Source organism: Carettochelys insculpta, chromosome 9, assembly GCF_033958435.1.
Source record: "Carettochelys insculpta isolate YL-2023 chromosome 9, ASM3395843v1, whole genome shotgun sequence".
Lineage (NCBI taxonomy): Eukaryota > Metazoa > Chordata > Testudines > Carettochelyidae > Carettochelys > Carettochelys insculpta.
The window spans coordinates 59,996,605-60,011,520 of record NC_134145.1 but is presented as its reverse complement, the minus strand read 5'-3'; the positions used below and the strand labels follow the sequence as shown (position 1 = coordinate 60,011,520).

General features: G+C 42.7%; 1 protein-coding gene across 2 annotated transcripts in view; it reads left to right on the top strand.

Moving 5' to 3' along the window:
- The window catches only part of COP1 (COP1 E3 ubiquitin ligase), a 163,441-nt gene that overhangs the window by 81,648 nt on the left and 66,877 nt on the right, over positions 1-14,916 (top strand). For both annotated transcript variants that reach the window (XM_075003155.1, XM_075003156.1), the window contains exons 13-14: positions 3,659-3,767; positions 7,721-7,802. In XM_075003155.1, coding sequence (XP_074859256.1) covers positions 3,659-3,767; positions 7,721-7,802 — 191 coding nt within the window. The remainder of the gene's footprint in view (positions 1-3,658; positions 3,768-7,720; positions 7,803-14,916) is intronic.

Sequence of the window (14,916 nt, the reverse complement as noted above, 5' to 3'; positions counted from 1 at the left end):
GGAGTGAACAGGTAGCAGCTGGTGCTAGTGCTGTTTGTTGTGATTTATTGAGAGTTCGTAGTAGATTGAGAGAAATGTGAAGATCCACTGCTCAACAAAAAGAGAAATTAGTCTTACGGCTGTCTGATCTACGCTAGGCAGCATACCAAATGTGGGTAGGAGAACACTTGTGAAATACATCTTTAATATTCCTCATATTCACCGCAGTCTGTGTTTGCAGCGGCTGTACTCCGTGATAGATGGTACCACAACTCCAAAAGCAGCTGCATCTGTTCAGTCAACTGCAGTAAAAGCAAAAACTACAAGAATAGGTTATTTTTTGTTTTTACGGCTATTCCTAGGATTTGTTTTTATTTCTCATTGTCTATAAATCATATATATATGTTCCATCCTCATCGCCACTGATGTGTTCATTACTGCCATGTTTTGAAAGGACAACAGAGACTCTTTCTGAGCATCAGAATAAAGTTAGGGTAAAATTGTCATCCTAGATGCCTCGTTCACTGGATGAATGTGGGCTCTCTGCATTGCTCTTGGAACCCTTTAGAACCCCCGGAGTCACAGAATGTTGGCAGCACTGAATTCTCTTTCCTTTCAGTTACTGAAATAATTACCTCACTAGCTATCGCCCTTCTGTCTGATCATACTGTCTGAATTTTTCTTCAGAACCATTCATCTGGTCTCTTAGGGGCTGGTCATATTTAAATTTGGTTAAATTGCTAAAACATACTTTTTTAAAAACCTATTTTCACAGTAATTTAGTCCTGAGCCACTGCAGCATTCAATGGTGCTGTTGTTTGCATTGTCTTTCAGATGCTAGCCTTACAGAAGAAATGTTTGAGCATGGACAGCTTTCACCTGAAACTCTATTCTTGTGCTTGCCACACAGGTTTACTCTTTCATTTTCATTTCTGCAGCGTGTGAGTAGTCGCCATTCAGGTGAATGGGACTATTTGGGTGAAAAGTGAGGCAGGTGCATAAATATGTCGTTAGGGTTGGAATCTCAGGCTATGTCATCAAGGCCCATAGGGTGAGCTAGTGTGTGTGGTTATAACTTAAGACAGACCAGCTTCTCATTGGTTTTCATTGCTACTCAAAGCAACTTTCTTGGGGATGGGGGGAGTCAGTTTCACCTTGCAATTAAGGAGTGGAGAAAGCAGATATTTCTTCACCTACCAGTGGGAGTAATCAAAAGGTAGAGCGCTAGAACAGGATCCTAGGATGGCATCCTAGACGAAGCCCAATATTTTCATCTTTCTCCAGAGTTAGTTTGGAAGAAAAGAATTAGTAATAGTACTTTCCCAAATCCTTTCAACTTGTTATACAGAAATAACATTCAGCTCACAATGCAGGAACTTTATAATATAGGAGGTTTTTTTTGTATTGCATGTTTTGATTAGCAGTGAAAGAGCTGTTGCTGATATTTTAAATTGTCATGCTTGAGGGCACAAGCCGCTCATCTGTTGGTGGTTAGGAAGGAATTTTCCTGTGGGGTGATTATTCCATGAATTCCTACTATAAAGTTTCTTCAGAAGCAGTTGATACAGGTTGAACATCTGTTGTCCAGCACTCTCGGAAACTGACCAGTGCCAGACAAGAGAATTTGCTGGACCACGGGAGGCCAATATTGTCTAGCACATGACCAACACTTCCACTGCTTGCTGGGCTCCTAGAAGACATTTAGGGGTCAATTACAGCTACATAACACACACTGAGAGCTAGGACTGGTGGCTGTAAACAAACTTTATGGGACCGCAGGAAACTCAGCCACACCCATGTTAAGTGGTCATCCGACTAGCTAAAAATCATGCCAGATTACAGATCTTGCCAGATGAGAGAGTTCTGGATTAGAGGGGTTCAGTCTGTACGTACTGCTATTGGAAGCAGGATATTGGACTAGATAAGAGTCCTAATTTGTTTCATTATGGCATTTTTGTTTATATGAGTGTCTGTAGGCTTCAGAGTTGCATATTAAAGGAGCTAGCACAGTTCTTCACTCTTGTTTCAGAGCGTTTGCTGATACAGGTAGGTGCCACTGCATCAGTCACATTTTGAAGGTCCTTTGCAACTGTAAGGACCAGAGGCATAAAAGCTTTTTAATTGAAAGCTTACTGCTGCTGAAGACACAGTTCAGCTTCAATTTTCTTAGCAACTGCTGTTGGAGAGTGTTTTAAATTCTTGCCTGGCCATTGCCTCGAACAGTAGAACTCTTACATCCAAGTTCAAGTTTTCTGCCTGCTTCAGCTTGAAAAATCACATCAATGTGTCTTGGAGGGGGGAAAGGGGGTTGTACAAGTGAGGTGAGGTAGAGGTGAGGGTGTGAATGGAGGTGCAGATGTGGGTAGGTGGAAGGAGTGAGATTGATTGGGAAAGATTAGAAATTAATTGTTCTGAATGGGGCGGGTGGAAGAGAGAATCTCAGGGTTGAGGTGTGAAGAGAGAAAAATGGACACTGAGAACAGAGCAGAAAATTGCAACACACTTTTAAAGGTATTGAATCCTGTGCGTATAAGGAGACAAGTAGCATTTAAAACACTTTAAGACCACCTGCTTGCTTCGGGTAGACTTTCCCTAACTGGGTTGCAGTGACTCAGCTTCTTAAGGCACTATCTTTGCTGCCCATTTAGAGAAATTTGCCTGCTTTGCAGTCACAAAATTCCCGCAACAAGGGGTCTACTAGCATAGACTGACTGATTTATCAAGGCCGTAATAATCTAAGCTAGTTACTCTCTCATAGTTATTTGTTGACCTATGTGGAAAGGATTAGTGTCAATTCAGTTCCTGCTACATGTGTCACAGTTAACAGCTGGCATTTTTTCACACCAGATGTGCCAAAAATTGGGTGAATATGTGCTCTAAATTCTCTTAACCTTACTGAGATATTTTTGGGCAACAGGCTTGAAGCATACTGCTAGATGAGTGAGCGGAAGCTGGCCGCCGTATTGCCAGCGTTGTACCTGTTAAAAAGGGTATCTCACTCCAGTAATAATCAGATGCTGTATCCTTCATGACTGCTCAATTCAATGTAAAATACAACCTATCTAGGTTCCCCTCTCCTACCCTCAAATTCCTGCTTACAGATCTCCCTCAAACCTTCCTTTTCTCAACTTTCAAGGGTGGGGGGGCAGTCTTCAAACTAAGAATGCAATGAATAATCTATTTGGCCTGTGTCAGACGTCATCATCTCCTTGCATTTTATATCCTTTTATCCAGTCTAGTTCTGTGTCATACAGCTGTCAATTGCATTAGAATACTTTGACTTTTGGCATTATGGTTAAAATTGTGATGGGTAAGTCGCTTTAAAGGTTAAATGTTTTTCTGTTTTTAAAATTCTGGGTCTGTTTGAGTACAAAAATGTATATCCTAGGGACAGAGCAAAGGACAGCATCAACATTCTTATATGAAAGTTGCAGGTAATATCTGGAGACATAAACTGCATAATGCAAGACATTAAAATTGCGTTTGTAGTTTGTATTCTGAAGAGTTCGCTAAGTTTTCATGCTTTGGTTTTTTTCTTGAACAAGAGGCAAAAATTATACTTTGGGACTGCTCAAAACAAAGATCCTAATGGCCCTGACGGATTGCAAAGGTTATTTTTAAGGAGTGTGGGTATAATGCAATTTAAATCAAGATTGATTGGGTTTTTCTCTTTTTAAAGCTGTATCAGCTGGAGTAGCTACCACAAGAACCTTTTAGCCAGCAGTGACTATGAAGGCACCGTCATCCTTTGGGATGGGTTCACTGGACAAAGGTCAAAGGTCTACCAGGTAAAGTGCTGTCACCAAGCAGTACCATTTTCTTCCTCACTAGGGCATGGCTTCAGGATAGCATGCATATTAATTTTCTGATTTAAGGTGTTTCTTGTAGTGCATTGATGGCTGTTGGCTCTGACTCCATGAGATGAAGTGGCTGCCTCTGCAGTAGGTGAATTGAATTTGACTCATGTTGGATAGGAAGGAGTTACCATGTGTTTGACACTTTTTTTTTTTAATAAAGTCACTGAGTGGCGATTCTTTGGCCGTGACCAAAGTCGCTTCTTGGTGCACCAATAAGGTGTGTGGCAGCTTTTAAGCAGTGGTTGTGTGGCTAGTCCAGGGGCTTCCTTTCAAAGAAGAGGCTTTTTTTCTTCGACTTCGCATGCAAAGCTGCTTGTGCATGTATGCAAAGATAGCAGGAATATAGCGGATGACTGACAGATTCTGACTTCAAGAAACACAGCAGGCAATGGAATAAATGGTGTCTGGCTTGCCCCCTTGGTTATTCATTAATAATACAGTTTAACTGTATATTTTGTTGTCTCCAAGATGTTACATTGTGACCCATTCTCGCTCCTGTTTAGTGAATTGCTTATCTTTTTACGTTAAACTGTTTAAAGTTAGTATGAATAAAGTTGGATGATTATCAACTAATTGAACATATTAATGCCGTTACTACTCACCCATACTTTTAATTGGATGCCTCCTGTTGGACATCTTTACAGAGTTGCTCTGGGAGGGGGCATGAGGGCTGGGAAGCAGGAGTGGGTGAGGGGTTCAGGCCCTGGAAGGGAGTTTGGGTGTGGGGGGGTGGAGTGTAGGAGTGCAAGCTCTAGGAGAAGGGGGGTGGCTCGGGGCTGTGACAGAGGTGCAGGAAAGGGATTCTGGTACTTGGCTCCTAGTGGGTGATTGGGGGTGAAGTGTGGCCTCCCATCCAGTGTCAGGTGACTTCAGGTTGGCAGTATAGTGAGGCTAAGGAAGGCTTCTTGCCCGCCCTTGCCCCATGCTGCTCCCAGAAGGGGGCTGTGGGTTTGCACACTGGCCTTAAGCGCCCATTAGCCACAGTTCCCTGATCCTGGCCAGTGGGACTTGCAGGCAGAAGCAACGTGCGGAGATCCCTGCCCCTGTGAGGCTCTTCTGGCCATTTCTGGGAGCAGTGTGGGACCAGGGTAGGCTGGCAACAAGGAACGTTGCCAAAGAGCTGCCTACCTCTAACCCCTGGGCTAGTCAGAACCCTGTTGTTGAGGCGCAGAGCTGGGAAAAGGAAGAGGAATTGCTGGAGACTTTGAATTAAAAGGACCAGCCCTCTGCACGGCTGCTTCATTTCCACCTTAGAAGTTTTCTATGTTCAACCATGATCATGTTTGCAGAGGGCCTAAAAACCAGAAGACTAGTGGCCACACCTGGAGGGTGGGAGGGGAGAGAGAGAGAGCGAGCAAGAGCAAGCAACCTTTCCAAGTGACTTGGCACTTGCCAAGTAGCAGAGCTGCAGGCAGCCAGGGCTGATTAGATTCTAATAAATATAAAGTGCAGCACAGGGGGCAGTGAACTAGGAGCACAAACACCAAATCAATGAATGCAATCAAGCATCTATACATTGGTTTATTTTCATCTTGTCTCTTTAACCCTGTCCTGACAGTACAAGTGGCTAAATGGAAAAGTAGCGAGGGCCGCTTGGAAGGTGTGGGATCGGAACTGAGAAGTTGGGAGTGAGGGTGGTTGTCTCTTTTGTAAGAGTAGATGAGAACTGCATGCATCTCCCTGTAACAGTTAAATAGGAATGTAAGATGTTTTTCCACGAGTTTAAACAGCACTACCTTAATACAATGTTGAACTTCTCCTGTTTGGCACCCTCAGGACCCAACTGGTATGGGACAAGAAAAGTTGCCAGACCACGGGAGGTCAATATTGTCTAGCAGTGTTACCAACGCTTTCACTGCTTGTTGGGCTCTCAGAAGACAGCTGGTGTAACTTACAGCCTAATAACAGCACAGAACACGAAGAGCCAGGGCTGGTGGCTGTAACTGAACTTTATGGGACCGTGGGAGACTTGGCCACACCCTTAAATGGTCACCTGGTTAACTGAAATCATGCCAGATTACAGATGTTGCTGGACTAGAGAGGTTCAACATGTATGATGTATTAACCTGTATCATAAGATTGTGCTAACTCTGTTTTATCATGTGTATGCCAGCTAGAAATAGATCTCAATGCGCACAATGAATCTTAATATAAGGAGTTTGAGGGCAATTTAGTTATACATTGAAAATTTTCATTATGAATGAAAAATAATGAACCTGGAGTTATTTTTCCAACTTTTTCTTGTACTAAAAGAAACTAACTCCACTTCATTTTTAAACTCCCTATTTAATTTTTTGTCACTGTTTTCATAAACTGAGGTTTGTGCACAGACACATGTTGTGTTTAGTCAAGGTTGAAATGACTTGACTAAACTTCAGGTTTCATTTACAGTAGGGTCAAAACATTCACAAAGGTTTGGTGTTCAAAACACTTGCAAATGTTGATTTTCGCAAATGGGGGGTGGACTTGGAGCCCCAGGAAAGCAGCAGCTGCTGGCGCTCCCGCTCCTGCCCCCGGCACCCCAGAGAAGAGGCAGCGGTTGCTCCCTGCCCCAGAGTTGCTTGCGAATACATGAATTCCCTAATATTAAGTTCACAGGTGTGGGGACCTTACTGTAACAGACTGTGGTAAGGCCAGTGTATTAAATTCCTCATCTCTTATAAGGAAAGAGCCTTCAGATTTGAAGTGACGTGTGTATGCATGATAAACTAGAATTCCTGTGACCATTTAAACTTTCAATACCTGAGTGAACAAGGCTGCTCTTTTTGGACCTTCTGAACAAATTCAGTAGCCTCCTTGTTGGGAGAGATCTGAATTTTCCAAATACAAGTAAAATACATGTTTTGCTCAAAGAGGATGACGGACCATACAGGAGCAGTAACAAACTAAAATACACTGTCATGAGAGGTGTCCTCAGAAATGAGCAAATAAGCAGTGCTTTTTTTTTGGGGGTGGGGAGTGGGGGGGGGAGAAAGAGTCCTGGATGTAGTGCTGCATCTTTTGGGGCTTCTCTTAAGTTGCACACACCTTAGTTGTCATCTCAGAGGGGTAGCCGTGGTGGTCGTCGCTTCACAGAAATCAAAAAAACACACAAGCAGCCCTGTAGCACCTTAAAGACTAACAATTTTATTAATTAAAACAAAAAGCAGTCAAGTAGCACTTTAAAGACTAGCAAAATAGTTTATTAGGTGAGCTTTCATGGGACAGACCCACTTCTCCAGACCATAGCCAGACCAGAACAGACTCAATATTTAAAGCACAGAGAACCAAAAACAGTAAGCAAGGAGGACAAATCAGAAAAAGATGATCAAGGTGAGCAAATCAGAGAGTGGAGGGGTGGGGGGGGAAGGTCAATATTTGGCTCAATCTAATTCTTGACCTTCCCCCCCACCCCACCCCTCCACTCTCTGATTTGCTCACCTTGATTATCTTTTTCTGATTTGTCCTCCTTGCTTACTGTTTTTGGTTCTCTGTGCCTTAAATATTGAGTCTGTTCTGGTCTGGCTATGGTCTGAAGAAGTGGGTCTGTCCCATGAAAGCTCACCTAATAAACCATTTTGCTAGTCTTTAAAGTGCTACTTGACTGCTTTTTGTTTTGATAGTGTATGTACTAGCATGGCTTCCTCTGTTACTAATTTTATTTATTAGGTAATGATCTTTTGTCTTCCCCACAAAAGCTCATTACCTAAATTGTTAGTCTTTAAGGTGTGACAGGACTAATTGTTACTGTTGTTTGAGAGGTATTTAAGGTCATTGTTAGACATAGTGAGTGGCCATATCTGGAAATTCCATCTTAGTTCATAACAAACTGCAGATGTGTTGCTTTTTAGCAGCATGACTTAGAACATGCTGCATTCCAAGTATTTCCCTCTTTCTCAAAACAGGAACATGAGAAAAGATGCTGGAGCGTTGACTTTAACTTGATGGACCCCAAACTATTGGCTTCAGGCTCCGATGATGCAAAAGGTATTTGGATTTTAAATTCTAGCACCGACAGTTGAACTCATTGTGTATTGCCTGTGGTTGTCAATAGAGGAGGTCTCAAGTAACAATTCCTTGGCTTGCTCGGGATAGTGCATCTGACTTGCTCAGGATGTTATAGGACCATTTAGGATCAGATGAAAAGGGGAAGGGGAACTTTGCCTGGAGTTAGCTGAACAAAGGGAATCTCTCTCCTTAAAAAGCTTTTTCAGAAAATGACAACCTGTGTCATGGGAACCAAAGTGGAATCTTTTCGCTCTCTGGCTGCCTGTCCCTGTCTGAGGCAGAGTTGTGATAGAGGTACGAAGCCTTCGTGCTTAGCCTGCACAAGCAGCTCCTGCACCTGGAGAAGGAAGAGCACTCTGGCTCTGACTGTGGCCTGGAGCTGGTTAGGGAAGCCCTGCCCTGGGGTCCTGCCTTGGCACCTCTCTGAATGCTTTGGTCAATTTCACTTGGTGAAAGTGAAAATATCAGGTGTCTTCCAGGCGAGGAGCTTGTCCAGCTGTCACTGTGTCGTCCCCGTCCCCCCCGAAAATCAGTGTCCTCTCAGCAAAAAATTAAATTATCTTAAGAAATCTAGTTTTTATTTAATGAAGTGGGCATGTTTCAATGGAAAAATCGTTCAGGTGAAAAATTTGGACTAGCTTTAGTCAGTCCTGGGATTTTAGAGAAGGCTGTATATCACATTAGTACAATCCAGCTAAGTCTCTATAACTCTCTAGTGTCCACAAGGCAAGTTTGACTTCAGCATTTTTCAGACTGGTAGAACTGAGGGCTGTTAGGGCTTTGGTGAAAACTGTATGTGCAAGGAAGGGAGTGGCTACAGAAAAATGGATGGGGGCTAAGAATGTCCTCTTTTGCTTTCATTTGAGATATGCTGTAAGTGATAAAGCATTAAGGGTCACGCATAATGAGAAACATCCTGTCTCTCGCCTGTAGGATGTATGCCGTGTTTGTTGGATAACTTAACAGTGTGAACAAAGCTGGATGGTGGGCAGGAAGGCAGGAGAACAGCAGGCCCAATTGTTGGGAATGAGTTGCTCCTTGCCTTCCCTCCTTCCAAAACTCCTGCTGGGCTGTAGTGACCCAGGATGTTTGACGCTGTCTCTGGGCGTGCCTTAGAGTCGCACTGGTTGAGCACAGCACATTGGAAGCAATAAAGCTTCTGTAAAGGAGGGAGTGATAGATGTGAAATATGTCATCTTTCCCCTTCCCTGAAGAACAGGACTTTATTTGCAGTCAGTCTACAATATCACATTAGTTATTAGACAACCACTGCTTCCGAATTCCTTCTGCAGCCACTGGGGATCAACTCTCCCCTATGGGCAAGCACCACTTTGGACAGAGCTGTTCATGGTTTACTTTGAAATGACAACTTAATTTTTCATAAAAACATTAAACCTTGCAAGCCTCTGCACCCTAAATTGCTTTTAAATTCTGTTTCAAAAGGAAGCCCTATTTGTGCTCCTTAAGTGTGTTTGACATTCTTGGGGTAATTGGTAATTTTGCTTACAAAATGCAGCCTTTATGATAATTTGATATTATGGAGATTTTCTTAACAGCTTTTAATAGATTTCTTCCCCTGTTCCCCCGTCCTGCCCCTTTGGTGGAAAACTGTTTCCTTTACAATTAAATGTAGTAAGTCCCTCTGTATAAATGGTGAACCTTTTCATCTCTTTGCTCTCCATTCATGCTGTGCATTTTAAAAAGATCTCACCTTTTATTAACATGGTAAAGAGCTGTCTGCCTGAGCTGATTTTATGAAACAGGGCCTCACACCACAGCTTAACAATTTTCTCTTCTGCATAAACTCTTTTTTTATAAGTGCTGTGTTTACACCTATGAATTATGTATTAATAAAGACCTGAATTTTCTATGCACATCCTGCATTTTTATTCAAATAGCAATTCTTTCTTTAACAGGCTATAGGTTTGGTTTTTTTTTCTGATCTAGCTTGTCTTAGTGTTTCATCCCCCTCCTCATGCAGTCCTTTCACTAGTTACATATATAACAAGGACATCAAGGTGAATGCTGGAATTGGAGACCTATCTAAAAGAATTTTAAATAAGTATGGCTCTCTTAAGAGCTATAGTGGAGAGCTCCGTTTGCCAGACACCCGTTAGCTGAATGTCAGAACCTTCCACTCAAAGCTCCATAGAGACAACCTCTGGTCTGGGTTAACGCCTGGTGGGAAGCCCAGCACTACCATTCCCTTCTTCCTTGCAACTACCCCTGCTGCTTGAATGTGTGGGCACTAAACTTCCAATCTGTAGTTATTGGTCTTGTCAAATATGATGGGAGTTTTCCCCTTCCTAGCTTGCTGTTAAAGTTTGGGAGTAAGATCTCCCCACTCCACTTAATGCCTTTCGCGATTGTTGAAAGTGGCAGCTTTTACTAAACCTCCATCGTCCCTGTCACAGAATGTTCCTTTCTCTTCATTTTTTGGCTGCCAGATAGCTGCAATGCCCTTTGCCAGATATACATGCAAGGAGGAGAGTAATCCGGTGATCACAGATCAGCACCCTTCTCCACCAAAGACCCAACACCGGAAAGGGAGCACTGAGTACCAATCCCCCACTAGAACAGAGATGAAGTCTGATAAAATTAGAATCAGAGAGGTGGCCGTGTTAGTCTGTAGCTTCAAGAACAACAAGAAGTCTTGTGGCACCTTGCAGACTAGCAGATACTTTGGAGCGTAAGCTTTCGTGGGCAAAGACCTGCTTCATCAGATGACTCATGCAAACCATTCCCTTCTCTTCATCAAAGATCACCCAGAACGTGTGTGCGCTTGTGAATGTTCTTCGTCATCCATAGGAGAGAACTGAAGCATAGAAGTGCTATGGTCCCGATTGTCCCTTGTATATTAAGAGCAAATTATATGTTTAGTTATCAGTATTTGTAGAGCTATCTGCTTCTACAGAGGTGGCTGAGAGTTAGACAAACAAACCCAGCAGTTATGGTGACTGTGAGAAGTTGGCCCGTGTTGTCAGAACCCTGAGAAGCTGTATAGCCACCTGTTTTCTGGGGGTATTTCTATGAAGTAGAAGGCTGTATTTTTAATTTAACGAGAAAAAAAGCATAACGTTCATTAACTGTGAGTCAAGACTGCCTTAGGCAGCTGAACCCATACATCCCCAAAATGTAAAAATGGCTACTTTATTTTCCTGAATTTTTTTAGAGAGGAACTTAGTGTGGGTGTCAGACATACTATTCCTACCTGTTGGGACCCTCTGAACCACAGTAATTAGGGAGTTAGACATCCTGAGATTTGAAAGGACATCTTGGAAGCCAGGTGGGAATTCATCTACTAGATGCAACTCTTTCAAGGGAGGTCTCTTGCCCCAGTCCTAGGTGGAGATTACCAGATGTTTGTTCTCCTCCCCCAGTGGTAACATTTTATAGTTGATGTGTCTTGAGACTAGAAAAATTAGTGGATCACCAGGGTTGTTTTTGTCTTTCAGTCACCTCTGTACACTGCATACTCTTGGGGTATTCCTGGCATGTGCAAACACCTGTTGCCAAACTTCATTACAAAAGCGTTGTATGAATAAGTGACCAGTTTATTGAAAGACATAGAAGCTTGGGCGAAAGAAGGATCCCATGGTGACTGGTATTGATCTTAAAATCTTACTATTAAAAATACTTTTATTGTCCCATTTCGAGGAGTTGGTGGGAGTTTAAACCCAGTTCATCAGAGCAGTTTTCGTCCTCAAAGTGAGAAATAATTTTCAGCCATAAGTCACATTCCCTCCGCTGTAGTTTTGATGCTTCCTACTAGTAATGTAACTTGCACCCATTGGACTGGTCATTGGTTGAAACTGCTTGTGACTGCTAAACATGCTTTTAGCAAAAATCATTCTTAATGAAGTTTGGTAACGTGGTCATAGTCACAGAAATGGATTGTAAGGCTCTGCAGGAAGCTATTTTGCTCCTTCAGTACACAGCATTTGAAAATAGGCAAGAAATAGCAAAATATTTTGATAAAATGGACAACTTGCATACCACGACATACCACGCAACCTCCACACTTGCCCGCTTGCCCTAGGCAATCAAAATGGCAAATGACCGAACTCTGTAGTTACGACATGTTGTGCCCAAACTGACGCCATTATAATACTTCTGATCTCTCTAAACTGTTCTAAGGATGTTTCCTCACTTTGTGAATTTAATTAAATCAGTATTTTCTTAGAAAAAATAAAGACAAACAAATTTCATTATGTGCTATTGTAAGGAGGCTCCCCTGGGGTTATTTACAGAGGTGGAAACCTGGACCTCCAAATCCCCAGTCAGACCTGTATCATTTGAGCTTAAAGAGTAATTAGTGAACGACCTACTAGAGTGGTTTGGGAGACCCACTTTGCCCGTGAGTTCCATCGCTATTTGCTAGAATGCCATAGAGTGTTTGGAAACCAGGAAGTTTGGGTTCTGTTCTTGGCTCCTGGAGAGAGTGAAGTCTAGTGGTCACATCATGATTGTGAACCAAATAGCCAAGTCCAAATATTTGTCCATTTTTGAATGACACTGTGACTGGTCTGCATGTATAAGATGTGGCTCTTCCCTTGTTAGAGGCTGCAGCTCTATACCACAGCAAACTTGCTTTCAAAATGAAAGAATATTTGATTGCTGCCTAAGGTAAGGCGTGAAACCTCACAAAGAGCACGGAAGTTAGGGGTTGTCTATTTAAAACATTTCTGAGCTGTGCACTGGATCCAATTGTGTGGCGGACTATATCCAATATTTTGCCCGCCACTGGGTTGGACGTTAGGCAATTGCCCAGGGAGATTGTGGAATCTCCATCACTCAGATTTTTAAGGACAGATTAGACAGACACCTGTCAGGGATGAGCTAGTTAATATAGGCCTGCTGTGAGCACAGGAGACTGGACTAAGTGACACCTCAAGGTCCCTTCCAGACCTATAGTTCTATTCTAAAATTGCTGTGCACTTGAAAGCTTAGGGGAAGGTTACTTCTTATTTTCATTGTCTCGTGAGTGAGCAGAACTTCAGGCAATTGACTTTAAGTAATTTCTCAAAATGTGAACAAGTGAAGCTAGAATTTTTTTTGTTGGCTGGATCTAAAAGTAATGAATAGGCTGCGGTTCTGCACATACTTAATCATGTTGAATAGTTACAGTGAACTCAGTGGGTTCATTCAGGTTTGCAGAATTGGGTGCAAGGAAAGGAAGACGGGCAGGTAATTAAGGCAGTGTCTTTGGAATCAGAAAATCGGTGTTCTGTTTTCAGCGCTGTCAAGAACATTATATTTGACCTTGTGAAGACACATAAGATTTAATTTTCGAAAATGGAGTTCCCCTGATTTTAATTGGAGTTGTAGGTTGCTTCTGAAAATCAGGATAATCTCTCTTGCCTCAGTTTAAAGTTAGTGAGCACCATTTTGGTAGGGGAGGGAGGAAGTTACCAAGAAGCTGATTGCGCTGACTAGGTTCTATACACAGCTCTGTGGTTATGGAGATTGCTGTAAACTCTTACCTTTGCCTACCAATTGTAGCAAGTTTCATAATGGCTTTTATGAGCATTATTATTGATTAAAGAGCACATGAGCTCACCGGGCCTCCCCTCCTCTTTGGGATCTGAAGATGATTTGAATGAAATTGTGCAAAGGTGAAAGGATAGCATGTTGAAGGCGGAGCTCCTGGTTTTTTACACAATTAAGACCAAGTATCTGTTTGTTAAATTGCTGTGGTGCCAAAAGAAGAATTAACTCCATTGAACACAGTTTCTAACTTGCAGAACTTAAATGCAAGTCTGCCTGATGACTGCATGGGACAGAAATTTTCAAGGGGCACTGCTATGAGCTGAGAGTTCCTTTGGCTCCAGCAAGTACCCGTAGACCCTCTAGTTTTAGTCTGAGGAATGTCGTCTGCTGGCATTGTTTTTTTAAACCACAGAATTACTTGCTTCCTGTGCCATCAGCTCAGTAATGCTAATGTCCTCTGATATCACTGTGACATGCACTGCACTTCTCTTGGCATCTCTTTTTTACAGCAAGAAGCCAAAGCTTTTATTTGCTTGCAAAATTCTCTTCTACCTCCATCTCCACCTGGTGTCACTTGGAGCAAGAGAAGGTCCAGGCCATCCTTGCAAAGCTGTTCATTATTTTGGTAAATAAGAGAATGAGTTATTGTCTCGAAACTGATAGCTGCATGTATTTGATCTCTTTTTCATAATTCTTGCATGTTCTTCATATATCCCAACATCAGCTTTTGATGGGTCTATGTGATGCTTTGTAATGGCTCCAGACATCTGTCTGATTCCCACTGTGCTGTTTGTAAAGGCTGCATCAACAAGCTCTAAACAGAGGTCTTCCTCTCATATCTTTTGAAATAGTCCGCCAAAGATGGCCAGAATTAGGGCAGGCCAGGCACAGCACAACCTTGCCTGCCTCTGGGTGAACTTTTTTTTTAAAAGTAGGGAGGGAAGAGTCCTCTACCCTTCCTGTGGATAAGCTGTTACTAAGGCTAGTGGTTCAAATAGGCATCTGTCCAGAGGCAGAGTCCCTCCCCTTCCCCATCCCTGGGATGGGTTAATAGGTAGACAATTAGTAGACTGGAGGGGAAGCAATATTTTTATGCACCTTTCTTGGAGCCAAAGCAGAGTGGGGGCCAAAGCACCCGTCTCCTGGCCAGCCCACTCTGGTATCACCACAAGTCCTTTCCTTCCCGTACACAAAGAGGCATTAGAGTGCCCCTTCCACACAGAGGACAGAGGGCTGTCTGTAGAGGGTCTGTCACATGGAAACCTAAGTGATCCCTGGCTATTTTCAAACACTGACTGGGGAGAACAGCTTCTCTGTATGCCCACTGTCCAGTATGTAGCTGCCTTATTCCCACTAGGTCAAAGGGGAAACCTGGAGGTATATTCTCTTAGGGCTATGTCTACACTATGAGATAAATTCAAAATTCTTAATATCAGTTTCGTAACACTGGATTTTATAAATTTGAATCTGACTATCCTCACCTCCCCATGTGCTCCTCAGAAAGTCGAATTATTACTGCCACACTCAGTTGGCAAATATCCACTGTTGCAGCAGTGCATTGTGGGAACCTGTCCCACAGTTCCCTGACCCCTTTAGCATTCTG